The sequence below is a fragment of the Anomalospiza imberbis genome, unplaced genomic scaffold, assembly GCF_031753505.1.
Source record: "Anomalospiza imberbis isolate Cuckoo-Finch-1a 21T00152 unplaced genomic scaffold, ASM3175350v1 scaffold_44, whole genome shotgun sequence".
Taxonomy (NCBI): domain Eukaryota; kingdom Metazoa; phylum Chordata; class Aves; order Passeriformes; family Viduidae; genus Anomalospiza; species Anomalospiza imberbis.
Window position 1 is genome coordinate 466,770 of NW_027100049.1, and position 26,337 is coordinate 493,106.

Genomic DNA, 26,337 nt, shown 5'->3' on the forward strand with positions numbered 1-26,337 from the left:
CCCCGCTCACTCACCAGCTCGCCCCAGTGCCGGACGCGGTTCCTTGGCACCCTTTTGATGGCCACCTGCAAGCCAAGAGCAGCAGCGGGCTGAGCTCACCACCCACCCTGCGCAGCCCCAGCTCCATCGCCATCCTCCTCCCCCTTCTCCTCCTCCCCCTCCTCCCCCTCCCTCTACTCCTCCTCCTCCCGTTCCCCTCCTCCTCCTCCTCCGCCCGCCGCCGGCCCCGCCGCTCACCGGGGCGCCGTCCGAGCGCCGCGTGGCCGCGAAGACGCTGCCGAAGCCGCCGCTGCCCAGCAGCGAACCCAGCCGGTACCCGCTCCTTCAGGCCCTGCTGCGCCTTCCCTGCGGGCGGGACGCGGCTGTCAGCGCTCGGCCCGGGGCCAGGAGCGGCCCCCGAGCGCCCCCCGACCGCCCCGGGCCGGCCCTCCCCAGGCGTTCGCTCCCGGCAACGGGACAGCGGCGGCTCGGGGGCGGCGGCCGCGCTGCCGAGCGGCGGAGCTCGGGCCGGGGAAGCCGCAGCGGAGGCGGCGGCAGCGGCCGCGCCGCGTGTGTCCTCCGCGGGGCCCGGGAGGAGCCGGGGCCGGGGCCAGGCTCGGGCCAGGCGGAGCCAGAGCGAGGCGATGCCGCCCCAGCCCCAGGCACCGATGCCCGCCCAGAAGCGCCACCGCCAGCACGGCCAGAGCCGGGCGGAGGCGAGACCCCGGCGGGACGGCCGGGGGCGGGGATGGGGCAGCCCCGCCCGGAGCCGGGGGCGGGCCGGGGGCATGGCCCGGCCGGGAATGGGGAGAGAGAGGCTGGGAGAGGAGGGGACAGCGGGAAAGGGAGAGCGGGAGACGGTGCGGGACAGCGGGACAGGGAGAGGAGAATCAAGAGGGAGTCTCTGCTTTGGCTGCTGCTGCCGCTGCTGCTGCCGCTGCTGCTGCCGCCGCTGCTGCTGCTGCAACTGAAGCTCCGGGGCCGTTTGTCCCCGTGTCCGTTTTTCCGTTGCCCGCTCACCCCCACGCCCAGCCCCCCGCTCCCCGGGGGCAGCCCCTGAGCCTGTCCAAACACGGGAACTTTGCCGCGTTCAGCCCAGACCCAGAGTCTGGACTCCTGCACGGGGGCAGAGGTATCTCCTCGGTCGCTGCTGTGTATTGTCCCCGCTGAGGATCAAACCCTGTCGGGGCACATTCCCTGGCTGGAGGATTCCCTGGTCCTGGTCCTGCACTTATGGCTCCAGTGTTGCTTTCCAGCAAAAACTGGAAGGCAAACTGTGTAGCTCATCGTACTTTAGAGTGTCTAGAACTCGCTAAGTCACTGATCTTAGAGATGAGATGCATTTGGAATTAATGGGATGGAGAAGTAGTGCAAGATGGAAAAAGGAAGCAGAGAAATAAATAGAGGAAAACATCTTGGACTGTTTCTTTCAATTTTCATTTCACTTCTGGAAAGCTGTTTCAGTTTTCCAGGAATCTTCTCCACAGTCCTGTTTGCTCTTCTCAAGAACCTTTCCTGGAGAACCAGGTTGAGCTCCTGTCACAAGATGTGCCACCACATGCAGCTTCTCTTGGCTTTCCACAGCGTGAGTGCAGCAGGACTCTTGCAGCAGAGCAGGTTTGGAGAACTTGACAGCTTGTCCTTTCTTTTCCTGGTGAGCTGGGGAGTTGTGCCATTGGTGAGGTTTTCATTGTGACTGTTCCAGCCTTGGGAAACAGGAGGTGGAACCAGGACTTGTTAGGGAATACAAGCCTGACTGAATGCAGAGAAGGAATCTCCAGAGCCCGCAGCCAGAAATGGAGAGTTGTGTGATAATCATTCCCACATCTCCATGGACACCTGGAAAGTGATCTAGAACATGAAAATGGGACAGAGGGAGTTTGTTTCTGTGTTCAGTTTGGGTGATTCTACATCTCCAGTGCTGGTATAAATCAAGAGCACAGTCAGTTCATGATAAGCACCAGAACAGGCTGGACCTCTGAGAGTAGGTGATGGAAAGAATTTGAAAAGGAGAAATGCAGGGAATGACTTGGTGGACTGTGCCAGGAGCAGGGCAGGTCCCGCTGCAGGAAAAGCCCCAGGCCAGCCCCAGCACAGGGAAGGCCTCGGGCACAAGGGCAGAGTGCCGTGCTGGGAGCTGTGCCAGGGAGAGCCTGAGGCACCAAAGGCGCCTTGGCAGCAGCAGCTGCTTGCAGGGCATGGCCAGAAGCCTCCCTTGGCAAGCCGGCCTGGTGGCCAGCACTGCAGAGCTGCTGCCTCAGGGCTCAATTCTGGCTGGGCTCTGCCCCAGCCCACAGAGTGTGACCTCAGCCCTGACTCTGCCACGGCCCTTGTGCCTGAGCCCTGCAAAGCCCAAAGTTCACCTGTGCCCCCCTGGCTGTGCCAGCCCCTGGGGCAGGGGGAGGAAAGGCAGAGAAGGGGCTGGGTTTGGCTGTGGGATGTGGGGTCCAGCAGAGACCATGAGGAGTCGAGGCAGTGGATGGAGTGCACTGAGCAGCCCCTTCTGCCCATGCAGTCCTGGAATGGTTTGGATGGGAAGAGCTCTGCAGTGCTCATCTCATCCAAACCCCGCCATGAGCAGGGACATCTTTCACCAGATCAGGTTGTTCAGAGCCCTGTCCCAGCTGGACTTGAATGTTTCTAGGAATGGGGCACTGACTACCTCCCTGGGAACCTGTCCTGGTGTATCACCACCCTCATCATCAAACATTTACTCCTTATCTGTTCTTATCTGAACCTCCCTTCCTTTAGTTTAAAACCACCCCCCTTTGTCCCGTTGTGACAGGCCCTACTAAAACCTTTGTCCACCCTTGTATTCCCAGTGAGCCGGGTTTCCATGGCAACTGCCAGGACAGGTGACCCAGGTGTCACCCCCAGTGAGGGCTGCCATGGAAACAGTGCCCAGCACTGCCCCTTTCTGTCGGGCTGACCTGGCCTTTGGCCCTGGCCCTGGCGTTTGCTGCTGGTTCCGCGGCGCCTGACCGGCCAGCGCGGCACAGGGCAGGTGGCCATGGCACAAGCCCCCAGCAAGGGATCCCCTCTGGCTCTGGGCAGTGACAGCAGCCCTGAGCAAGGGGCCAGGGCAGGTTTCCATGGCACCAACCATCACAACAGCTCCAGGAGCAGAGTGACTCTTGCCAAGGAACTTTGTGGTGCTGTTGCTTAATATTAAATCTGGTTTTTGCTGATCTCTTCCTGGGGATTTTTTCAGCGCTCTCAAGCCCTCGTTGGTAACAGGGTGAAGGAGCCCTGGCACAGGCTCTGGCCCTGGGGGACACGGGGACGCTGCCGGGGGGTCCCTGTCCCCCTGTCCCAACCCCAACAGCCCCAGCTCCCATCCCCGTGTCAGGCTCTGGGGTCGATCTCGTGGAACATCCTCTGGGGGAGGCTGCGGCGCTGGGGGTGGGGGGACCCGGAGGGACAGGTGACCCCGCTGTGCACGAGCAGCGTTGGACTTCTCTGGGGGGAACTGGGAGGGGGGGCTGGGGTGGAGTGACCTCCCCAGTGACCTCACACAGCCCCTGTGATGTCACAGAACCCCTGTGATGTCACACAGCCCCTGTGATGTCACACAGCCCACTCTGAGATGTATCAGGCCACCTGTGATTTCATACAGGTGTCCTGTGAGGTCACAGCCTGCTCTTTGAGGTCCCAGTCTGCTCTGTGATATTACAAAATCTGCCCTGTGATGTCACAGCCCAGCCTGTGATGTCAGAGCCAGCTCTATGATGGCACAGCGACCTTTGTTATAGTATGCAGCCTCGCTGTGATGTCGCAGCCTGCTCTGTGATTTCTCAGTCAGCTCTGTGATGTCACAACCCACTCTGTATTGTCTCAGCCTTCTCTGTGACATCACACAGATGCTCTGTGATGTCACAGAGCCCTTTTCTATGATGGCAGAGTCTTCTCTGTGGCCTCACAGCCCGTTCTGTGATGTCACACAGCCAGCCTGTAATGTCACAGCTGTCTTTGTGACATCACAACCTCCTCTGTGATGTCACAGCCTGCTCTGTGATGTCACAGCCTGCTCTGTGGTGGCAGAACTCACTTAACATGTCACACAGCACCTCTGTGGGCTCACAGACCCACCCTGTGATGTCACAACACCTTCAGTGATGGAACACAGCCACCCTATAATGTCACAGCACACTCTTTGACCTCACAGCTTGCTCTGCTCTGTGATGTCATACAGGCATCCTGTGATGTCACAGCCTGCTCTGTGATGTCACATAATAAACCAGTGATATCACAGCCAACTATCTGATGTCACAACCTGGTCTGTGATGTCACACAATCACAGAATTGCTGGGTTGGAAGAGACCTTTAAGGCCATCAAGTCCAGCTCATGCCCTAACACCACCTCAGCTAAACCATGTCACTGAGTGCCACATCCAGTCTTTTTTTAAACACATCCCAGGATGGTGACTCCACCACCTCCCTGGACAGACAGTTCCAGTGCTTTATCACCCTTTCCGTAAAAAGCTTTTTTCCTAATATCCAACCTAAATTTCCCTTGGTGCAGCTTAAGACACTGTCCTCTGGTCCTGTCAGTTGTTGTGAGGAGAGAGACCGACCCCCACCTGACTGCAACCACCTTTCAGGGAGTGTAGAGAGTGATAAGGTCACCTCTGAGTCTCCTCCAGGATAAACAACTCCAGCTCCCTCAGTCATTCCTCACAGGACTTGTGTTCCAGACCCCTTGTAATAGATAAGAGAAGTCTCTTTGTTCATCATAAACAGGAACTCAGGCAAAGGAAGAGGTTTTTTGTGAATAACAGGAAACCCGAGGATATGCTGACTCCTTCAGTTGATTGTACAACTAGGGTCGGGAGGTGTGTAACCATCTATGGAAAGATTGTTACAGGGTCATAAACCCCCAACGAGGAAGAGGAGGAGAGCCTTCATCCAGACGACCACCAGAGAGCAGGCGGCGACCCCCTAGCAACTGGAGGCGCACGCGCAGAGTACTCCCGGAAAAGCCACAAACGCGGAAGAAGGGGGAGAATAAAGGACCGTGGGAAAAGGGAAGCGGTGTGAGCCTTGGCGGAGCACTGACTCCCCGGCTGCACCCAGCGCTGTTTGCTTGTCATTGCTTGCTGTAATCAATAAAATTATTTTTATCAATCCCTAAAGGATCAGACAAATTATTTACTTTAACTTATAACACCCGTTCCCTGCTCTTGCTGCTGCCCCATCTTCAAAGCCTCTCCCTCGGGCTCTTCCTCCCGTGCAGAGCAGCTCTCCTGGACAGGGACGGCAGATGGCACAGCTGGGAAGCAAAGGGAGCACTGAGTCAGTATGGGGATGTTTTCCTTGGCAGCAGCTGCACTTCCATCAGGGAAGGGAAGATCTCAGAGCCTCCCCAGGAGGGTTAGAAAGAAAAAGCAGCTGAGCGGGCCAGGCTGTGGTGAGCGCAGCCGCGGCGGGACTGTCCCGCAGCCCCGGCAGCCCGGCACAGCCGGCACAGCTCCCGGGCCCTGCCGGCACAGCTGCCTTGCCCAAGGACAGCCCCTGTGCCGGCCGGGGCAGCTGCGCTGAGCAGCCCCAGCACGGGCAGGGCCCGCTGCTGCCCCGCCGGGCAGTGCCCACGGCCACAGCCCACGCCACCCTCAGCCCCACCCGTCCTCCCCGGCCCTGTGGCCTCACCCGGGCTCTCTCCAGCGTGGCAGCAGAAGTTCCCGTTCCCTGCTCTTGCTGCTGGCCTTCAGCTTCTCCCTGCTGGCTCCCGTCAGTCTCCAGCTGTCCTCAAGGTCTCCACTGCAGCTGTGGCAAAAGCGGAGGCTCTGCAACTGGTTCCAAGGCCTGGCAGAGCTGCAGTCCCGGAGCCCTCTGTGCTCCCTGCCGGCCCCCTCCATCCCCTCAACCCCGCCATGCTCTCGGCAAAGCCCCAGCCCCCTTCAGTTTCTTCAGCCCCTCACAGTCCTCTCAGCCCCTCAGTCCCTTCTGACCCATCCCGCTCCCCTAGACCCGCCACCCCTCGGCCTGTGCCACTTCCCTGTCACCTCAGTGCCACCATCGCCCTCGGCTGCCCCACAGCCCTGAGCCCCAGCAGCACCTCAGGGTCACCGTCCCTTCAGCGTCACCGCCCCCTCAGCCCCCTCAGTCTCACCGTCCTTCAGCAGCTCCTCAGGGGACAGTGCCTGGGGCCACCGGCAGCTCCCACCGCTCCAGGGACACCCGGGGCTGGAACTGCTGCTCCGCCCGGCCCGGCCGCCAGCTCGGACCCAGCACAGGGACAGGGGACACAGGGGGCACGGGGGAAAAGCAAGAGGTGAGGGAGGAAGCAGAGCAGGGGAAGAGGTTAAAAAGAGGCCTACACCTATACAGATACCAATCTATGTAACTAAACCCCCATATATCAATATAAATATGCCTATCTACAAATATAACTATATATATATGTAAATGTAACTATACACATGTATAAATGCAACTACGGACATCTACAACTATAACTACACATCTAAAAATATAAATATATACACCTAAAACTAAAAATAAATTAACTAGACAAATCTCTGTCGATGTAGATAGATAAATATAACTACATAAACCTATAAATACAACTACATATAGCAATAAACATAACTATACACATCTATAAATATAACTAGAGACAGAGGAATTCTACCTGCCCAATGGTCACAGGCTCTCCCTCTGTCTCTTCCTGGCGCACAGGGCAGCCCTCCTGGACACGTTGATCACACGGGATCTGGGAAGCCAAGGGAACACTGAGACAATACTGGCCCTTGTGCAAGCGCCCCTTGAGCACCAATTGTCCTTCTATCAGGGACATTAAAAGATGGCCTGAAAGGCAGACTCTCACTTGGCAATTTGAAGCCTGCTCTATAAAGAACAGGGATCCTTCCAAGTTTTCAAAACGGAACTGTGTAAAGTATTTCAGTATCCTAATAAAGTCTCAGCACCCACAGTGCAAATGGCACCCACGAGAGCTTGAAACACAGACAGTCCCAGTGACAGAGAGACCACAGTCCTCACCGAAATGGCTGAAGGCTGCTGGGGGCTGAGGTATGAACCAGACTGGGACACCCAGCTTGGTGGCACAACTCCCACAAGGTCAGGTTTATTCCCTGCTCTCTTGCCACAGCAGAGGACTCAGTGCCCAAGCCTCTGGCGAAGCGTGGAGGGCAGGGCTCGGGCAGGTTGTGCATGTGCCTTTGAACTAAAGGCACCAGGAAGCACCAACCCTGCAGACAAGAGCTCAACTCTTCTCGTCTCCCTTCCTGCCAGAGGCAGGCTCAGAGCAGCCGTCTCACACCTCTCTAAACCAACGGGGGCTCTGTCCTTACCAGGCTCCTCGGGCTCTGGGGAACTGTTCTTGCAGCTCTCGGTGCCAGATGAAGTTTCCTCTGCTGCAGCCCCGTTCACAGGCTCCCCTCCTGAAGACTCAGGGGCAACATTCATATTGCCCTTGAAAGAACAATAGAAAAAAAAAGAAAACTAAAGATCATTCAGTATTTTGCTGGAATTACATCAAGGATACGGTTACTCTCCTTCTCCATCTAACAACGTTCAAAACTCTCAGCCCAGCCTCTTCCATTCCCCACCAATGGGTTACCTGAGCAGAGGGAGACCTTTCAGGCAGGGATCTCCTGATCTCCCGGATCATTTGCTCCACGGCAAAGCCAAGATCCACTGGTGGCAACTGCTCTTCACCAGGTGCATTCCAGGCTGAGCCGGAGGCCGTCGATGCTGCACAACCTGCACTGCCAGGTGGAGCGCTGGGGGCTGAAGTGCCCGAGGTGGCTGCAAGAATACAAAGACATTGGTCACACTGCACAACGTGGCTCTGGGACACAGATCTCTGTTGCTGCCTTGGATCAACCATCACAGGAAGCAGGCAGGAAAACCAGGCAGAGAATCTTTTGCCTTTCTAGGTGCCCCTTTGAAATAAGCTTGAGAATTTTGGGCCGAGAATGACAGAGCCTTGTGGAAAAATACTCCAAACAGTCACTTTTCATGACCTTTTGGAAAAGCAAGGCTACAACTCTTTTCCTACCTCGTGGGTCGTAGGCTGGGGGCTGCTGCTCCCTGTGGAGCTGCTGGAAGCTGCAGGGCTGGATCCTGAGCACCTCCCGGTCGATCGGAGGCAGCTGCCCCCCGCAGAGCTGCTGGAAGCGGCTGCGAGGCCCCTCCCGCCCGAGCGGCAGCAGCGGCTCCCCGTAGAAACCGAAGAAGCCGCAGGGCGGGATGCGCAGCAGCTCCCGCTCGGCGGGCGGCGGCCGCTCCCCATAGAGCTCCTGGAAGCGGCTCGGCCCCTCCCGCCGGGCCGGCACCGGCCGGTCCCTGTGCAGCAGGTGGAAGCCGCAGGGCGGGCGCCGGGCGAGCAGCGGCCGCTGCCCGGGGGGCGGCTGGAAGCGGCCAGGCCGGGGGCTGCGCAGCTCCCGCCCGTCCGGCAGCGTCCGCTCCCTGTGCAGCAGCAGGAAGCCGCTGGGCGGGCGCCCGGGCGGCAGCGGCGGCCGCTCCCTGGAGAGCGGCTGGAAGCGACTGCGCCCGTCCCGCCCGTGCGGCAGCGGCCGCGCCCCGGGGAGCTGCTGGGAGCCGCGGGGCGGGCGCCTGCGGCCCTCCCGCCCCGCCGCCGGCCGCTGCCTGTTGGCCACGCTCCGGCGGCTGATGCGGAGAAGGAGGTCGGGGCGGTCGCGGCGAAAGCAGGGGTTGCTGTAGTGGAGCCAAGCCCCGGCATCGCCCGGCGCAGCTGAGCCAACCCGGCCCGGCACCCTGCGGAAGCCGTAGCGGTAGAGCTGGCGCACGAAGCTGCGGAACTGCGTGGCCCTGAAGGTGTGCGGGGCCGGGCCCTGGGCGTCGCCCGGGCTGAGCAGCTCCCGCTCGAAGAGGGAGCGGTGGATGAGCAGCCCCCGGGCCCGGCTGTCCCAGCGCACGGAGCGGACGCGGGGGCTGTTCGCCAGGCGCCACAGCTTGGCGGGGAAGGCGCTGGCTCTGAGCCCGGCGGGCAGCGGCAGCTCCGCCATGGCGCCGCTCGCCGGCTGTCGCCACAACGGCCCCGGCGCAACGGCCGCGTGGGGATACCATAGGGACAGAGCCAACGCGGGGATTTGGAGCCTGGGGGTGCTGGCACCAAAGTCCTGCTCTTGAGAGGGGTGCAGGGACACAGGGGCTGTCAGAGGACAATGAGAGACAGGGGACATGAGGCCACAATGGGCCAAGCAAGATCCTGCCCAGCATGGCAGCAAAGACATTTCCGCCCCGTGGCCTTGGCACTCCAGGGCACCCCAAAAAGGGCCGAGGAGTCCTGTGTGTAACCAGGAGGGATGACTGACATCACTGTGGGTCCCGGCATTCCCCAGTCCCTTGCTGGCCATTCAGTGCACACTGGGGTCGCTGGGCATGTGTGGAACATGGGAATGGGGTGCACAAAATTAAAGGGGGACCCCAAAGTGGAAGGAGTGGAAGCCAAAATCGCTGGGTGGAGACCCCCAAAACGGAGGTGTGAGATCCCAAAATGGAGGGAGGAACCCACAAAATTGGGGCAACGCCCCAAAAACCCACATGAAGCTGTTCTCTCCCTCCATTGTTTACCAACAAGAGTTCCATCTACCAACTCTAATTTCAGCAAATAATTCCAAGTCTTTTAGCTGAAACTCATTCTGAGCAAACTTTGTAGAAGTGATCACAGAATCACAGAATGTTCTGTGTTGGAAGGGATCCACCGAGTCCAATTCTGAAGGGAATGGCTTGCTGGCAGGGTCAGCACCAAAGACACCCCCACCAGCTTAAGGAAGAAGTGTCATTGACTGTAGGGCAAAGCAGCACAGAAGTACAAAAGGATAAGCTAAGCAATGCACCTGATTATTCTAGAAAAGATTGTCTGTAGGGATTCAGAAAGATACATCACCAGTTACCCTAATACTTGACCATTGTCCCGACACACACGTCAGCTGGGGATGCCCTGTCACACCAAGGGATGGGAGAAGCACTCCCAGTAACTGGGAATTCCTATGTGGTTCGCCCACCCTCAGGCGAGGCCGCCAACTTTGCGCCAAGTGAGAGGGCCCAGATTTTATACTGTTGAATAAACAAGCTACCATAACTCCTAGTGCGGGAACATCTGGTTTCATCCTCCTCTTGGCCAGGGCTCAGGGAGGAACTAAGGGAGTTTGCTTTGAGCCTACACCTTCAAACAAAGCCAGATAGAGATGTGATAAATGAATATGATTTGTGCCAATAATTGTAACTATATCGATATTTTAGAAAATATTTGTTAAAAAGTAAGAGAGGAAAGTGATATGTAATTAGCATCACAAAACAGCTGTTTGCAGATGCTCATAAGATCCAGGATGGAGTACAGAGATATTTTAGCACAAACGGCCTTGGGAAGGACAAAGCTGGGAAAAACTCCAAGAGTGGAATTGACATTGAGATGAATGAAAGTCCAGGCAACTTCTTCTTCGGCAAGATTGGCCTTGAAGACAATTAAGCTGCCCATATGGCCCTGGGCACAAGGCTGGTGCCCCACAGGACATGGGTGCCACCCACGGTGGGGCACAAGGGGAAGGCTGAGGAAGCAGAGCGCAGAGACTGTGTGGGGGAAATAACAACAATTTATTTCTTTTCCTAAAAATAAGGAGTTGAAGAGCCTTGCTAGTTCTGCTGGCAGGGGGGCCTCTTGCAGGGGTGGGGAGAGTTTGAGGCCTTTCTCTTTAGGGACCGCCGGGGACACCCAGGCAAGCAGTGCCTGCCTTGGGCGGGACCAGAGGGTCTGAGGCTGGTGCTCTGGACAGATGGATCAGAGGGACCTGCCTCATCCTGGGGCTGGTCCTGCTCTGGGGACACCGGCACAACTGGGGGATGGCTTTGACCCCTGCTGGGGGTGGCCTCCGTTGTGGCAGCTTCCTCTTCTTCCTCTGTGGGGACTTGAGGGCTGCTGGGTAGAGTCCAAGAGCTGGATCTGGGGCTGTTAGGGCTGGAGGAGTTGGGGTTGTTTGGGCTGGAGAAGCTGGGGGAACTGTGGCTGTTGGGTCTGGAGAGGCTGGGGGAGCTGGAGAAGATGGAACTGGAGCTGCTGGAGCAGCTGCTGGCTGCTGGGCTGTCATCCTCATCTGTGGCAGCGTGGGAATGCAGCAGACTCTGGGCCCCTGAGCTGCAGTGTCTCACAGTGATGTCGATGGTGCCCTGGACCAGTGGCACTGTTTGTTCCTCCAGGAAGCCCTGCAGACTCTGGATCATGTCCTCCTGGTCTGGCCCACACACACAGAGAACATACAGGATGGCACTCTGTGCTCCTTGCCATCCACCACTGCTCCCTTTGGATGGCCTCCATCCTCTGGTTCAGCCAAGTCCGCACAGGGTCCAGAAGTTCCCGTCGTCGATGGAAAAGTCCTGCCCAGACCTTGGGCAGGACAGCGCCGACAGCTCTGGCTGGTGTCTCCTGAGGAGAAGAGGGATGGGCCGGCACAGGGCCATGGGGGCTGATCTCGTCCTGGCCGCCGGGAGCTCGCTCTGATGAGCTCGTGGCTGCTGGCAGCTGCTCAGGGGCTGTGATGACAATCTCTAGAGAGTCACCGGCATCATCAGAAAACCTGACAGTCTCTATTGCTCCTCAGCACAGTGGGCATGATGGATTTGTCTGGTCCCACCGCAGGATGCAGCTCCGGCAGAACTGGTGGCCACAGGGCAGAGTAGAAGCCACGTCATCCCAGGTGTCCTGGGACCTGCTGCTGCCACGCTGGAGAGAGCCCGGGTGAGGCCACAGGGCCGGGGAGGCAGGGTGGGGCTGAGGGTGGCGTGGGCTGTGGCCATGGGCACTGCCCGGCGGGGCAGCAGCGGGCCCTGCCCGTGCCGGGGCTGCTCAGCACAGCTGCCCCGGCCGGCACAGGGGCTGTCCTTGGGCAAGGCAGCTGTGCCGGCAGGGCCCGGGAGCTGTGCCGGCTGTGCCGGGCTGCCGGGGCTGCGGGACAGTCCCGCCGCGGCTGCGCTCACCACAACCTGGCCCGCTCGGCTGCTTTTTCTTTCTAACCCTCCTGGGGAGGCTCTGAGATCTTCCCTTCCCTGATGGAAGTGCAGCTGCTGCCAAGAAAAACGTCCCCATACTGACTCAGTGCTCCCTTTGCTTCCCAGCTGTGCCATCTGCCGTCCCTGTCCAGGAGAGCTGCTCTGCACGGGAGGAAGAGCCCGAGGGAGAGGCTTTGAAGATGGGGCAGCAGCAAGAGCAGGGAACGGGTGTTATAAGTTAAAGTAAATAATTTGTCTGATCCTTTAGGGATTGATAAAAAGAATTTTATTGATTACAGCAAGCAATGACAAGCAAACAGCGCTGGGTGCAGCCGGGGAGTCAGTGCTCCGCCAAGGCTCACACCGCTTCCCTTTTCCCACGGTCCTTTATTCTCCCCCTTCTTCCGCGTTTGTGGCTTTTCCGGGAGTACTCTGTGCGTGTGCCTCCAGTTGCTAGGGGGTCACCGCCTGCTCTCTGGTGGTCGTCTGGATGAAGGCTCTCCTCCTCTTCCTCGCTGGGGGTTTATGACCCTGTAACAATCTTTCCATAGATGGTTACACACCTCCCGACCCACGTTGTACCATCAACTGAAGGAGTCAGCATATCCTCGGGTTTCCTGTTATTCACAAAAAAACTCTTCCTTTGCCTGAGTTCCTGTTTAATGATGAACAAAGAGACTTCTCTTATCTATTACAAGGGGTCTGGAACACAAGTCCTGTGAGGAATGACTGAGGGAGCTGGAGTTGTTTCGCTTGGAGAAGACTCAGAGGTGACCTTATCACTCTCCACACTCCCTGAAAGGTGGTTGCAGTAAGGTGGGGTTGGTCTCTCTCCTCACAGCAACTGACAGGACCAGAGGACAGTGTCTTAAGCTGCACCAAGGGAAATTTAGGTTGGATATTAGGAAAAAAGTTTTTTATGGAAAGGGTGATAAATTACTGGAACTGTCTGTCCAGGGAGGTGGTGGAGTCACCATCCTGGGATGTGTTTAAAAAAAGACTGGATGTGGCACTCAGTGCCATGGTTTAGCTGAGGTGGTGTTAGGGCATGGGCTGGACTTGATGATCTTAAAGGTCTCTTCTAACCCAGCAATTCTGTGATTCTGTGATTGTGTGACATCACAGACCAGGTTGTGACATCATATAGTTGGCTGTGACATCCCTGGTTTATTATGTGACATCACAGAGCAGGCTGTGACATCACAGGATGCCTGTATGACATCACAGAGCAGAGCAAGCTGTGAGGTCAAAGAGTGTGCTGTGACATTATAGGGTGGCTGTGTTCCATCACTGAAGGTGTTGTGACATCACAGGGTGGGTCTGTGAGCCCAGAGAGGTGCTGTGTGACATGTTCATTGAGTTCTGCCATCACAGAGCAGGCTGTGACATCACAGAGGAGGTTGTGATGTCACAAAGTCAGCTGTGACATTACAGGCTGGCTGTGTGACACCACAGAACAGGCTGTGAGGCCACAGGGAAGACTCTGCCATCATAGAAAAGGGCTCTGTGACATCACAGAGCAGCTGTGTGGTGTCACAGAGAAGGCTGAGACAATACAGAGTGGGTTGTGACATCACAGAGCTGACTGTGAAATCACAGAGCAGGCTGTGACATCACAGCGAGACGGCATAACATCACAAAGGTGGCTGTGACATCATAGGGCTGGCTGTGACATCACAGGGTGTCTGTGACATCACAGGCTGGGCTGTGACATAACAGGGCAGATTTTGTGACATCACAGAGCAGACTGGGACCTCAAAGAGCAGGCTGTGACCTCACAGGACACCTGTATGAAATCACAGGTGACCTGTTACATCTCAGAGTGGGCTGTGTGACATCACAGGAGTGTGTGTGCCATCACAGGGGCTGTGTGACATCACAGGGGCTGTGTGAGGTCACTGGGGAAGTCACTCCACCCCGTCCCCCCCTCCCAGTTCCCCCAGAGAAGTCCAACGCTGCTCGTGCACAGCGGGGTCCCCTGTCCCCCCGGGTCCCCCCGCCCCCGGCGCCGCAGCCTCCCCCAGAGGATGTTCCACGAGATCGACCCCAGAGACTGACACGGGGACGGGGGCTGGGGCTGTGGGGGGGTGGGACAGGGGGACAGGGACCCCCCGGCAGCATCCCTGTGTCCCCCAGTGCCAGAGCCTGGGCCAGGGCTCCTTCACCCTGTTACCAACGAGGGCTTGAGAGCGCTGAAAAAATCCCCAGCAAGGGATCAGCAAAAACCAGATTTAATATTATGTGACAGCACCACAAATTTCCTTGGCAAGAGTCACTCTGCTCCTGACTGGACACTGCAGGCGCACCAAGGAAACAAAGCAACAACAAAACCAAACAAAATCCAGGCAATCAAATCAGAAATGAGCTGAAAACTGGGGCTTTCATTCCTATGGAAAAGAACTGTCCTTCTCATCCGGGTGCCCATGGACAGAATTAGGATTCCACCTCCAACACTGCCTGTTGTGACAGACTGGAGGTGATTGTTGGCTGGAAACATTTCATGTGTGGGGAGGAAGAGGCAGGTCCAGCCTTGCCCTGCCCTGGAACCCCAGCCCTGCCCTGCCCTGGAACCCCAATCCCCCCAGAGCCTCTATCCCAGCCCAGCAGTGTCTGCCAGTCCCTGGCACAGCACAGGCAATGCTCCACAGCCACCTCTGGAGCCCCCAGCCCAGCTCCTGAGTGACCGAATGACCCCAAGTCCCACCTGGGGGAACGGCCCAGGAACACCAAGGGGTATTTAAGGCTGACCACAAGGCAAGCACACATCTTGATCCTACCTCCTCTTGGAATTTCTGTCTGAACACTGCTGGAATCCAGGAGCTGGTAGCTCTGTATGTGCTTCTCTAAATCTAATATTTCTCTTTCTGTGTCTACTTCTTCTATTTCTGTCATCTTACAAATTTTGATTAACTTAAAACTGAACAGGCTTAGAGTTTGTGAATGAATGGGCCAAGTTAATGCTTTGAGAACATTTTTTGTTGATTGAATGTTGTATAAGACATTTTGCCAAAGTTTCTCTGATCTTCTGAAGTTCCCAGTAAAGGCTGTTTTGTTCTTTTGAGCTCCTGAGAATCTCTTGTTGGTATTTCTCCAGCGCATCACACTCAGAGGACACAAACAATTGTAATTCCTTTTAAACGTCTCCTTGAGAGAGTTGTTTGAGGGATGGGAGTCATGGCTTGTGTGTCCTGCTTGGCACAGCCCAGGCAGGGCTTTCACAGCCCCATTCCACACTCCATTTCCCAGCTGGAGCCGCTGGTGCCTCTGAGTTCTGCTGCCCCAGCCCCAGGGACGCTCTCCTTGTCTGCCCATTCCCCCACGGTCTCTGGGCAGGGATGGCCTCAGTGGGGGCTGCTGACATCCTCAGCAACACCGAGGCTGCTGCTGAATTTTACTGCTCCAGAGGCTTCTTAAGCCTTCAGCTCTTCAGTTCAGGAATTCAGTGTCCCAGAGCTCATTAACATTCAGAACACCTTAACAAGCCAAACCTCTGGGAATAATGTAAGTGTTCAAATAATTTGTGGTTAATTAGCCCAATTACAGAAGCCTCTTCAAAGTGAATACACTACATTTTAAAAGACAGTGAGAAAAGATATTTTGGTCCTGTTTAGTTTTTTTTTCCCTGTTAATACATTGATATGTGCACTCTCCAATTGACACCGAATCCAAGTACCTCCTCATGCAGTTGGAATAGATATGAAAATCAAGACACTTCATGGCTGACAATCAATCAGACTCTGTCCCTACCCCCACCCCACCATCTCCCCCATCCAAGCCCTGGCACTCAGAGCAGCCTTGTGCAAATCTGAGCTCCCTCCAGCCCAGGCTGCACCTGCAGGTTTCAGCTCCTTGGCTCCAACTCTCACCTGCTTTCCCTGGAGAAGGAGCTACTCCAGACACAGAGGGATGTTCATTTCTTGTCAGCCAACAAAGCCAAGGGAAGGCACAGCTCCATCAAATGCAAAAGTCATTCCTCTGCTGGATATTAAATCCACTTTGCACAGCAGACAGTCTCAGAGCAATGGAAAACACCTTCTGTTCCCAGCAAATATCCCAAGGTCCCCTTACCTCTCCCTGCCCTGATTCTGCCCAGATTTGCTCTTTGCACACACGAGTCACAGGCTGAAGTTAGGTGCTCCCTCCATGCCCAGAGGGAGGAAAAGAGAGAAAGTGGATGAAGAGCTCTCCTGTGCAGAGCCAAGGTCCAAGTGCCCCTGCAGTGGGAACCACAACTCATCAGGTTTGTGTCCTTTGGGCTCAGGGATGGTGACACTCAGAGACACAGAAAAGTTTCTTCCCAACAAACACAATCTGAACATTTGAACAGTTTAATAACCATCACAGCTCTTCCCTCAGCTCTCTGTGATGTCCCAGTAGTATCTGACATGTCCCCCATCCCCAAGGGATTTCTGTACAGGAACAGTTTTAGACAAAGACACAAGAAAGGGGAATTCTACAATAGATAGGAACACAAATAAGGATGTTGACTAATATGGGTTTTTTTTGAACTTCGGAAAGATTGGACCACTCCCTAAAGCTCAAAGCATGAAACCAGTCAGGTGAGAGGCACTTGAATGACCAGAAAGCATCTGGAGGAGAAACACTTGGAGCAATAGGAAGTACATAGATCCAGCTGGTCGAGTGAAGAGATTTCCTTAAACAAGGCCATTTAAACAGGAGAGTGGGAAACACCTGAAGGAAGAGGGAGATGATATAATAAACAGAATATTGGTGACTCAAGTAGACAGGAAGATCAGTATTTCTTCTCCTTCTCCCATTAGTACACTTCCAGGAAATTCCTGTTCGTGGAGGGAAAACTTTGCTATTTCTTAAAAATACTCAAGTGACCCAGATAATAAAAAATGTGCTTGTATATTAATAAAAGATATTAAAACTTTTGCCCCGTTTCCAGGCAGACACCATCTGTGTGCCCATGACCAGGCAGTGCCACTTGTGCCCTGAGGTGCTGAGCTGGGATTGGATCTCTCAGAGAGGAGCTGAGGGAGAGCAGAGCACCTTGCAAGCTGCAGGTCCCTCCCAGCCCCGCAGGGCTCCTGTGCCATCAACATCTGCTCTGCTCCAGCCTGAAACAGGGCCCAGCATGGTGCCGGGACCATCAGAGAGCTGAGGTGTGTGCTGGAATCCAATGCCCTCCCCATGGCGCAGCAGCCCTGCATTTCCCTGCTCCAGCCTTGGTCTCCAGCACAGCCATGGAGGCTCTTTGGGCTCCTGAGTGTTCCTGCTGTGTCCATGCCCCCAAAGGCACAGAGCAGCCTCCTCTCTCGGGCACTTGCCTGTTTTCCATGCCTTGCACAGGCGCTGGCCCTGCCCCACAAGGCCTGGGCTGAGTCCTGCCCTGCACGCTCAGCCAGGCTGGGATGGACACTGATGGTTTCTGTGCCAGGCTCTCTGAGCCCAGCCCAGCTCCCTGCAAGCTCTGCCAGCTGCCCTGAGCTCTGTGCAGCACCAAGGGCCTCTCCCCAGCACAGCCCAGCCGGCTCTGGCCCCACAGCTCTGCTCAGCCCAGGCTGCTCTGGCCACTGGCCCCACGGCCTCAGCCCCTGGCCAGGGCACAGCAGCAGCTGCAGCTCAGCCAGGACTCAGCCCCAGCCATGGGGGAAGGGGCTTGGCCAAGGCCAAAGGAGGCTCCCTGGGTGCCCTGCTCCCCTCGGGCTGAGGTGCTGAGAGCTCTGCAGCCCCTGCTGCCATCCCATCTGCCCAGGCCAACACAAGAGCCCGGCCTTGGGGCCCTCCAGAGCTGCTCCTGCTCCAGGCCCAGGGCCCATCCCAGAGCTGGGGCAGCCACAAAGCTGTGCCCATTTCTGGTCATTGCTGCTCTGATGGGGATGGATCCTCAGCCACTTGGAGGCTGCTGATGAATTTTACTACTCCAGAGGCCTCTTCGTTCTTGAGCTCGTCAGTTCAGGAATTCAGTGAGAAAAGCTCATAAATATTTGTTCAAAACACCCAAGACAAGAAAAGCCCTTGAAGTTTTCAATTCTTCTGTGATGAAATAGACAGATTTCAGTAGTGCATTTAAAGTGAATATACTGTTTTGAAAACTATGCAGAGAGAACTGTTTTGTCCTGTTTTCCTGTTTTTCCTGTTTTTCCTGTTTGTAGTTAGATATCAGCAATGTCCAATTGATATTGACCCCCAGCACCTCCTAATGCAGTCTGAATAGATGTGAAAATCAAGACCCTTCATGGCTGACAATCAATCACACTTTGTCCCCAACCCCTCCCCACCATTTCCCTCATCCAACCCCTGGCACTCAGAGCAGCTGAGGAATGGAGTCACACCCAGGGGTGTCCCCAGGGCTCAGGACTGGGGCCAGGTCAGTGAAATCTCTTTATTGCTGATCTGGACGAGGCCATCGAGGGCACCCTCAGTCAGTTCCCAGGTGAGCCCAAGCTGGGTGGGAGTGTGGCTGTGCTGGAGGGCAGGAAGCTCTGCAGAGGGATCTGGACAGGCTGGAGCCATGGGCCCAGGACAATTGGATGAGGTTCACCAAGGCCAAGGGCCAGGTCCTGCCCTGGGCTCACAACCACCCCAAATCCCTGGCCGTGCCCTGCCCCTGATCCCCACAGCCTGTCCTGTTTCCTTCATCCCTGCATTGCCAGGGACTTTCTGGGACAAGGGAGCTCTGCTCTGGGGATGGAGGGAGGTCCAAGCACCACCACTGGAGTGGGAACCACAACTCATCAGGTTTGTGTCCTTTGGGGGTCAGGAACTGGTGAGACTCAGAGGCACAGAAAGTTTCTCTTCATGGCCAACAGACCACGATTGAACAGGACACAATTTAATAACAATCACACTCTTCCCTGAGCAATGTGCAGCGTCCCAGCAGTGCTTGATGAGTTCAGCATCCACAAGTGATTTCCATACTAAAACTGATTTTAGACAAACGTCGTTCTGCAGTAGATAGAAACCGAATTAAGTTCTTCTATCCAGTTGCTCATCCTTCAGTGGTGGCAAAACAGCTCAAATACTTCCTGATTTGCAAAGCTGAAAGTGGGGGATGGAGAAGGGAGGTCAGGCTGCTTTTGGCTTCTGTCTCCCTCCAGGCCCCCGGTGAAGAGCCTGGCTCTGTGTTCTCCATCCCCTCCTCGCTGGCACTGCCAGGCTGGGATGAAGAGCCCCTCAGCCTTCCCAGCTCCCTCAGCCTCTGCTCACAGCCCAAGGGCTCCAGCCCCACCTTGCAGGCCCTTCCCTAACCCTGCTCCAGCTGCCAGACATCTTTCCTGCCCTGGGGAACCCAACCCAGGCCAAAGAGACCTGGATAATTCACGTCCTTGATGTCCTGGTCACACAGCCCTGGCCCCTTTTCCCCATGTCAGGCTCTGGGGTGGATCCTGTGGAACATCCTTTGGTGGAGGCTGTGGCTCCAGGTGGACCGGGGGGATACCAGGGGACAGGGACCCCGCTGGGCAGTAACAGCATTGGACTTGTTGGGAGAAACTGTGAGGGGGAGCTGGGGCGGAGTGACCAACCCAGTGACCTCACACAGCCCTCCTGGGATGTCACACAGCCCCTCTGTGATGTCACAGCCTGCTCTGGGATGTCACAGCCCATTCTCTAATGTCACACAGCTGGTCTCTGATGTCACAGCCAACTCTGTGATGTCATAGTCTACTCTGTGATGTCAGACCTCTGTCCCGTAATGTCACAGCTGGCTCTGTGATGTCACAGAGGCAATCTATGATGCTGGAGTTGCTTGATGACCTCACATAACCCACTCTGTGATGTCATTGGCCTACTCTGTCACCTCATATTACCAGATGATAAATTGTCTCCACCAGGTGAGCTGACACCTGGAGCTTGTTCTCCAAAGCCCCAGGCCTATGGAAACCACACAATGCTCATTGTGTCAGAAGGGGAACTGGAAGTTCACCAGCCTCAGTGTCCTGCCAGCTCAGCCAGGCCCCCTGGAACATTGGGGTCCACGACCACCAGGGACCACCAGAGAGACCCCCAGGACAGAAGAGAGCATGGGTAAAGGGGAGGGGAAATATGTTAATGATTCTGGGGAAATGATTATCAGATGTGTGTTTAGTCCAGGGCAATCAATGAACATGTGTGCAAAATACAGAATATGAACAGAAAGTTTCCTGTACTCAGCATGCTCGGCTTTGGGAGGAGCTATCCCCCGTGCACCCGGCTGAATAAAGAATGCTGCTTCTTAATGCTGCATTGGTGTGAAGGAGTTTTCTGTTTTACCGAATTTTTGGTAACACTCCACTGCCAAGGAAAGCTCTGTCTCCTGCTGCTCACAAACAGAGAAGGGCTGGTGGCAGATGTGGGGGTCGGAGGCTGCCTGGGGCACAGTGACCATGAAATAATCAAGTTTTCAATGTTCTGTGAAAGAAGGAGGGGCAGCAACAAAACTGCCACACTGGAATTAGGAAGGGCAGACTTTGGCCTATTTAGGATGCTGATTTGGGGAGTACTGAATCAGGTACTGATTTTTTAAGGGAAATAACCCTTAAAAACAAAGGTGTCCAGGAAGGATGGACACATTTTAAGAAAGTAATCTTAAGGGGAAAGGAGCAGCCTGTGCCAGTGTGGCCAAAGATGAGCTGGTGAGGAAAATGACTGTGCTGGCTGCCCATGGAGCTTTTGTGGGAACTCAGGGGAAAGAAGAGTGTGCATTAACTTTGGACAGGTCAGGCAACTTAGCAAGTGTTTAAGGATGTTGTTAGATCATGCAGAAAAAAAAAGGAAAGCGGTGAAATCTCAATTAATTAGAGATTAACATGGCCACTTCTGTGAAAAATAATAAAAAATGTTTACATGAATAAATTATTAGAATAATGTGGTATAAAGGGAACCTCTACTCTTTATTGGATGCTGTGGAAAATAGAGTAATTAAAGATAATGGAAAGGCCAAACTATTTAACACCTTGTTTGTCTCAATTTTCAATATACGGACAGGTTGTCCTCAGGACAAGAGTTCTCCTGAGCTGGCAGATGGGCACAGGGAGAAGAACAGCCCCCCTGTAATCCAGGAGGAAGCAGCTGGGGACCTGCTGGGTCACTCAGATGTTCACAGGTGGATGGGATCAGATGGGATCCATCCTAGGGGGATGAGGGAGCTGGTGGATGAGCTCCCCAAGCTGCTCTCCATCATTTACCATCAGTCCTGGCTCAGCAGGGAGGTCCCAGAGCACTGGAGGTGCCAGTGTGAGCCCATCCCCAAGAAGGGCTGGGAGGAAGATCTGGGGAACTCCAGGCCTGTCAGCCTGACCTCGGTGCCCGGCAAGGTTCTGGAACAGATCACCCTGAGTGCCATCACAGGGCACCCACAGGATGGCCGAGGGGTCAGAGCCAGACAGTGTGGATTTAAGAGGGGCAGGTCCTGCCTGAGCAACCTGATCTCCTTTTATAACCAGGTGACCCAGCTCTGGATGTGGGAAAGGCTGTGGATGTGTCCATCTGTCCATCTGGACTTTAGCAAAGCCTTTGGCACTGTCTCTGACAGCATTCCCTGGAAAAGCTGCATTTTGACATTGTGGGGCCTCCTGGAACCAAGGGGTTTCACCATTTTGACACTGCGAAACCAAGGAGAGCATTGGGAGAGTCCAGGGCCCAGTGGAACCAAGGGGCCGTTCTGACACTGCGGGGCCTCATGGAACCAAGGGGACATTGTGACACTGCAGGACCTTGTGGAACCAAGGGGCCACTGTGACACTCTGGGGCCTCAAGGAATCTGGAACGCTGTTGTGACACTGTGTGGCCTCGTGGAAACAAGGAGTCCATTGTGACACTGAGGGGACTTGTGGAACCACAGAGAGCATTGTGACAGTGTGGGACCTCATGTAACCATGGGGCCTTTGTGACACCCTGGGGCCCCATGGAACCAAGGGGCCACTGTGAAACTGCGGCACCAACGAGAACATTGTGACACTGTGAAGCCCCATGGAACCAAGGAGTCCATTGTCACATTTTGGGACCCCATGGAACCAAGGAGACCAGTGTGACCGTGCAGGGCCTGGTGTAACCCAAGGGACATTGTGACACTGAGGGGCCCCTTGGAACCAAGGAAACCTTTGCAGATGACTCCAAGCTGGATGTGAGGGGTAGGAGGGGACTCCAAGCTCTGTTGAGGGGTAGGAGGGCTCTGCAGAGGGACCTGGAAGGCTGGATCCAGAGGCCAGATCCAACAAGGTGAGGTTTGGCAAGTCCAAGTGCTGGGTCCTGCACTTTGGACACAACAACCCCTGCAGCACTACAGGCTGGGGACAGCAGCCAGGCAGAAAGGGACCTGCAGGGAACGGTGTGGCCAGCAGGACCAGAGCTGCTGTGCCAGCACTGATCTGCCCCCAGCTCTGCACACAGACATTGCTGCTGCAGCCCCAGAGAAGGCAACAAAAGGGCATCTCTGCAGAAAACTCTGCTGGGAGATCCTTGACTTCCTTTAAAGCCACCAAGAGCGCAGCCCCTCATGGACACAGTCTGTGGCCACAGGGAAGGTGGAGAGAAACAAAATTAGAAATTGCACAAAAAATGAAATTTATTTGTGGACAACATTAAAATGTAAAACAAAAAAAAAGAACCTCCAAAAGGAAACCAAAAGGAAGTACCAAAGATTACTTTCATTGCAAGTCATTTGGCCAGGAGTTTAATGTCCCTGAAAGCATCCAGTCATCAGTGTCCACACTGCAGCCTTGAGCTCCTGGTTCCTCAGGCTGTAGATGAGGGGGTTCAGGGCTGGAGGCACCACCGAATACAGAACTGACAGGGCCAGATCCAGGGATGGGGAGGAGATGGAGGGGGGCTTCAGGTAGTAAAATATACCAGTGCTGAGGAACAGAGAGACCATGGCCAGGTGAGGGATGCAGGTGGAAAAGGCTTTGTGCCGTCCCTGCTCAGAGGGGATCCTCAGCACGACCCTGAAGATCTGCACATAGGAGAAAACAATGAACACAAAACAGCCAAGTCCTAAACAGGCACTAACAGCAGTGAGCCCAAGTTCCCTGAGGTGGGATGTGGAGCAGGAGATCTTGAGGATCTGTGGGATTTCACAGAAGAACTGGCCCAGGGCATTGCCATGGCATAGGGGCAGGGAAAATGTATTGGCCGTGTGCAGCAGTGAATAGAGAAAGGCACTGGCCCAGGCAGCTGCTGCCATGTGGGCACAAGCTCTGCTGCCCAGGAGGGTCCCGTAGTGCAGGGGTTTGCAGATGGACACGTAGCGGTCATAGCACATGACGGTCAGGAGGAAATACTCTGTTGAGATGAAGAAGAGAAAGAAAAAGAGCTGTGCAGCACATCCTGAGTAGGAGATGGTGCTGGTGCCCCAGAGGGAATTGTGCATGGCTTTGGGGACAGTGGTGCAGATGGAGCCCAGGTCGCTGAGGGCCAGGTTGAGCAGGAAGAAGAACATGGGCGTGTGCAGGTGGTGGCCACAGGCTACGGCGCTGATGATGAGGCCGTTGCCCAGGAGGGCAGCCAGGGAGATGCCCAGGAAGAGGCAGAAGTGCAGGAGCTGCAGCTGCCGCGTGTCTGCCAGTGCCAGCAGGAGGAAGTGGCTGATGGAGCTGCTGTTGGACATTGGCTGTGGCTGCACATGGGGACCTGTTCATGGAGAAAGGACAAGAGAAGATTTAGAGGAGATACCTGTAACCAAAATCAAATCCATTTCCCATACACCCTGCTCTGTGCCACAGACAGACACCATTTTGTGTTCAAGAGTTCTGAGGTTTTCTTTTTAAGAACCCCCATATCACTGCTGGTGTTCTTGGATATAAGAAACTCTCAGAATTTCTGCTGCCCCCAGGGAGAACAGAGCGACAGAACAGAACTGTGAGGCAAAGTGATGAGAGGAGAGTGAGGGCAGATGGTCTGTCATTCTGACCTGTTCAGAGTTTCTCTGGGCTTTAACCTCTCTCAGGAGAAGGGTGATCACCTTCCCATGCTTTCTCTAAAATATCACCAAGCACTGCTGAGAGCAGATGGATCCACCACAGCCCAGCTCCACATTTGTAGCCAAGGACTCACGTTGCTCATTTCACCAACCCAACAGCATTTTCAGTGTCACAACACCTCTGCCTTTCCCCATCAATCTTATAACTCAGAGATGATCTAGGACAGGTTTGCATCCTGGATTGAAGCTCCCAGCTTGGACTGAAATCTCAGGGAGACTTCCAAGTGTCCTTCTGATGGCACTGGATGAAGGGAGATGCAGCTCCTTCCCTGGCTGCACTGACAGCATTGCCCAGAGCCGGGCACTGGGGACAGCTGTGTCACCCTGAGCCAGCTGTGCCCCCTCCCAGAGCCCCCAGTGCCGGGCAGCTGCTCCCAGCCCTGTGCTCTGCAGAGGGAACTGGGCCCGGGGCTGCAGAGCTGCCCCACGGCTCTGCTGCAGCTCTGCCTGCACAGGAGAGGCTGCACGCCTTGGAGCCCTGGCCCTGAGGGCAGAGGCTTGGCTGGGGGGACAGGAGGGAGGGGGCTTGTTCAGAGGAAGGGGCTGCACTGGAGGGGATCCTCTGGACATCTCTAAACTCTCCCTGCCACAGCATTTCTGGGTTTTGCTTTCTCTCCTTCCCTGATCTTCTCTCTGCTTCCTGGGGATTTTCCTCATGCAGGTGTTTCCCTGTGCCTGAGCTCTCCCTGCCAGCACTCACAGACCCCAAATCTCTGTGCACTCTCCTTGGGCTGACAGAACCCTGCCTGGTTGCAGGGCACTGGCTGGGGGCAGGTTCTGTTTGCAGCTTGGAGAAAGGACAGCTCAGACTGAGCCTGATGGCTCCAGCAGAGGTGATGCTGCTGCTGTCCATGGGCAGAGTGGCTGGAGGCACATTAGGGATCACCTGTGAACCTATTGATCCCTAAAAGAAACAGTTCAGATGTCTGAGGCACTTGCCAAAATTCATAATCAACCATTAATATTTATCACCCCTCCCCACCATTCTTCAATAGCACGAAACAATACAAAGTCTTTGGAAGTTTCCTCATTTTTATCAAAATCCTTGTCTTGGAACTGTTCTAGGACTGATCAGAACCCCTTAGCATGTCAGAGCTTTATGAGCATTTCACCTCCCCTGCACCAGAAACACTCAGAGTCATACTCACAGAGTCTGTGGGCATTGGGATGTTCCAGCTGTAGGAGATCACTCCAGGAGCTGCAGCTGCATTGTCCTGCAGCCAGAGGTTCCTGTGCCAAGGGCTGCCAGTGATTCTGCCCCAGGCACTTCTCAGCACCTTCCCAGCCCTGACTGATGGAAGCTCTCTGTGCCTCTGTGCTGTGCCCGGGCTGGCTGCAGGCAGTGCCCCAGCCCTGCTGGGCTGGGAGAAGAGCTGCTCATCCAGAGAAATGTGCTTTTGAAGCTCTCCTTGGTTACCAGGATCACCCTCTGTGCCAGTAGCCCAGCCCAGCTCAGCAGCACAGACACAGCACAAGGACTTTAATGACCCTCTGGGGCTTTGTGCTCAGGCCCTGAACATCAGGCCCTGAGAGGGAGCTGCAGAAACCTCTCCAGAGCTCCAAGTCAGAATCCAACTTCAAAGTTTCTTTAATGGGTCCCACTGAGGGACACGACTGAGAAAGTGTCCCCAGGCCCCGGGCAGAGCAGAGAACTGGAGGCACTGATGACAGGTGGGGACAAAGAGAAGCCAAGTCTTGGTGCCCTGGGGCACAGCAGGGTCTGTGCCACCAAGGGCTGTCAGGAGACACCTTGTCCTGAGGCACTGGGGCCTCCTGGCACAGCCCCAGCCAGGCTGGGCACTGTCAGCCCCTTGTCCTGCCCTCAGCATCCCCCCTAGCCCACATCCCAGTGGCCTCAAGGATCTGCTGGAAGGAGTCCCTGGGGAGCCTTGCTCAGGAATGGCCCTGGGGGCTCCTTCATGTTCCCAGGGACTGCAGGTTTTTCAAAGCACTTTGACTTTTGCTTTTGCCTTGGAGGCTCTGAGCGCTTTGTGCAGTCATGGCCTCCAATTATCTGCTGTAATTAGTCCCTGGAGAGGCTTTGTCAGGAACAACACTCAGTGGGGCTCATGAATGCTTTGAGATACTCAAGTTTTTAAAGCTACTTTAGATTTTCCTTTCCACAGTGAGAGGTTTTTGTGCAATTTGAGTCTCTGAGAGGTTTTTGTGCCATCCTGGCATCCAATTCTCTCCTCCAAGGAGTCCATGAGGAGCCTGTGTTGGGGATGGACCTCAGTGGGTCCCATTTATGCTTTGAGACACTTTGGGGTTTTCTTCTGCCTTTGACTCCTGCAAAGATTTGTGCAATCTCCTCTTGGGCCCTGAGGTTCCAGGGCTCAGCTCCAAATGCACCACGGGGCTCATGAGGAACAAACAAATCCTGAGAAACCATGGCTGTGCCTTGATTTCCTTCTTGTCTGAGGCAGTTCATCAGGAAGATTTGTATTGGCTTTGGTTCGCCA

General features: G+C 55.4%; 2 protein-coding genes and 1 long non-coding RNA gene across 6 annotated transcripts in view; all 3 read right to left on the minus strand.

Annotated features, from left to right (window-relative positions):
* The window catches only part of LOC137466802 (zinc finger protein 271-like), a 678,770-nt gene that overhangs the window by 88,765 nt on the left and 563,668 nt on the right, over positions 1–26,337 (minus strand). The window lies entirely within an intron of this gene.
* Positions 6,473–7,742, minus strand: LOC137466810 (uncharacterized). The gene is made up of 3 exons (XR_010995285.1): positions 7,559–7,742; positions 7,290–7,410; positions 6,473–6,691 (listed from the first exon to the last, which is right to left on the minus strand). It is a non-coding gene; the product is annotated as an uncharacterized lncRNA (long non-coding RNA).
* LOC137466813 (olfactory receptor 14J1-like) lies at positions 22,571–23,524 on the minus strand. Its single transcript, XM_068178468.1, has one exon. The coding sequence runs from the start codon at positions 23,501–23,503 to the stop codon at positions 22,571–22,573; it is 933 nt and encodes a 310-aa protein (XP_068034569.1). The 5' UTR covers positions 23,504–23,524.

What these genes read in the sequence shown, in the direction of transcription:
- LOC137466813 (XM_068178468.1), bottom strand. Translation starts at nt 23,503, where the DNA reads ATGTCCAACAGCAGCTCCATCAGCCACTTCCTCCTGCTGGCACTGGCA.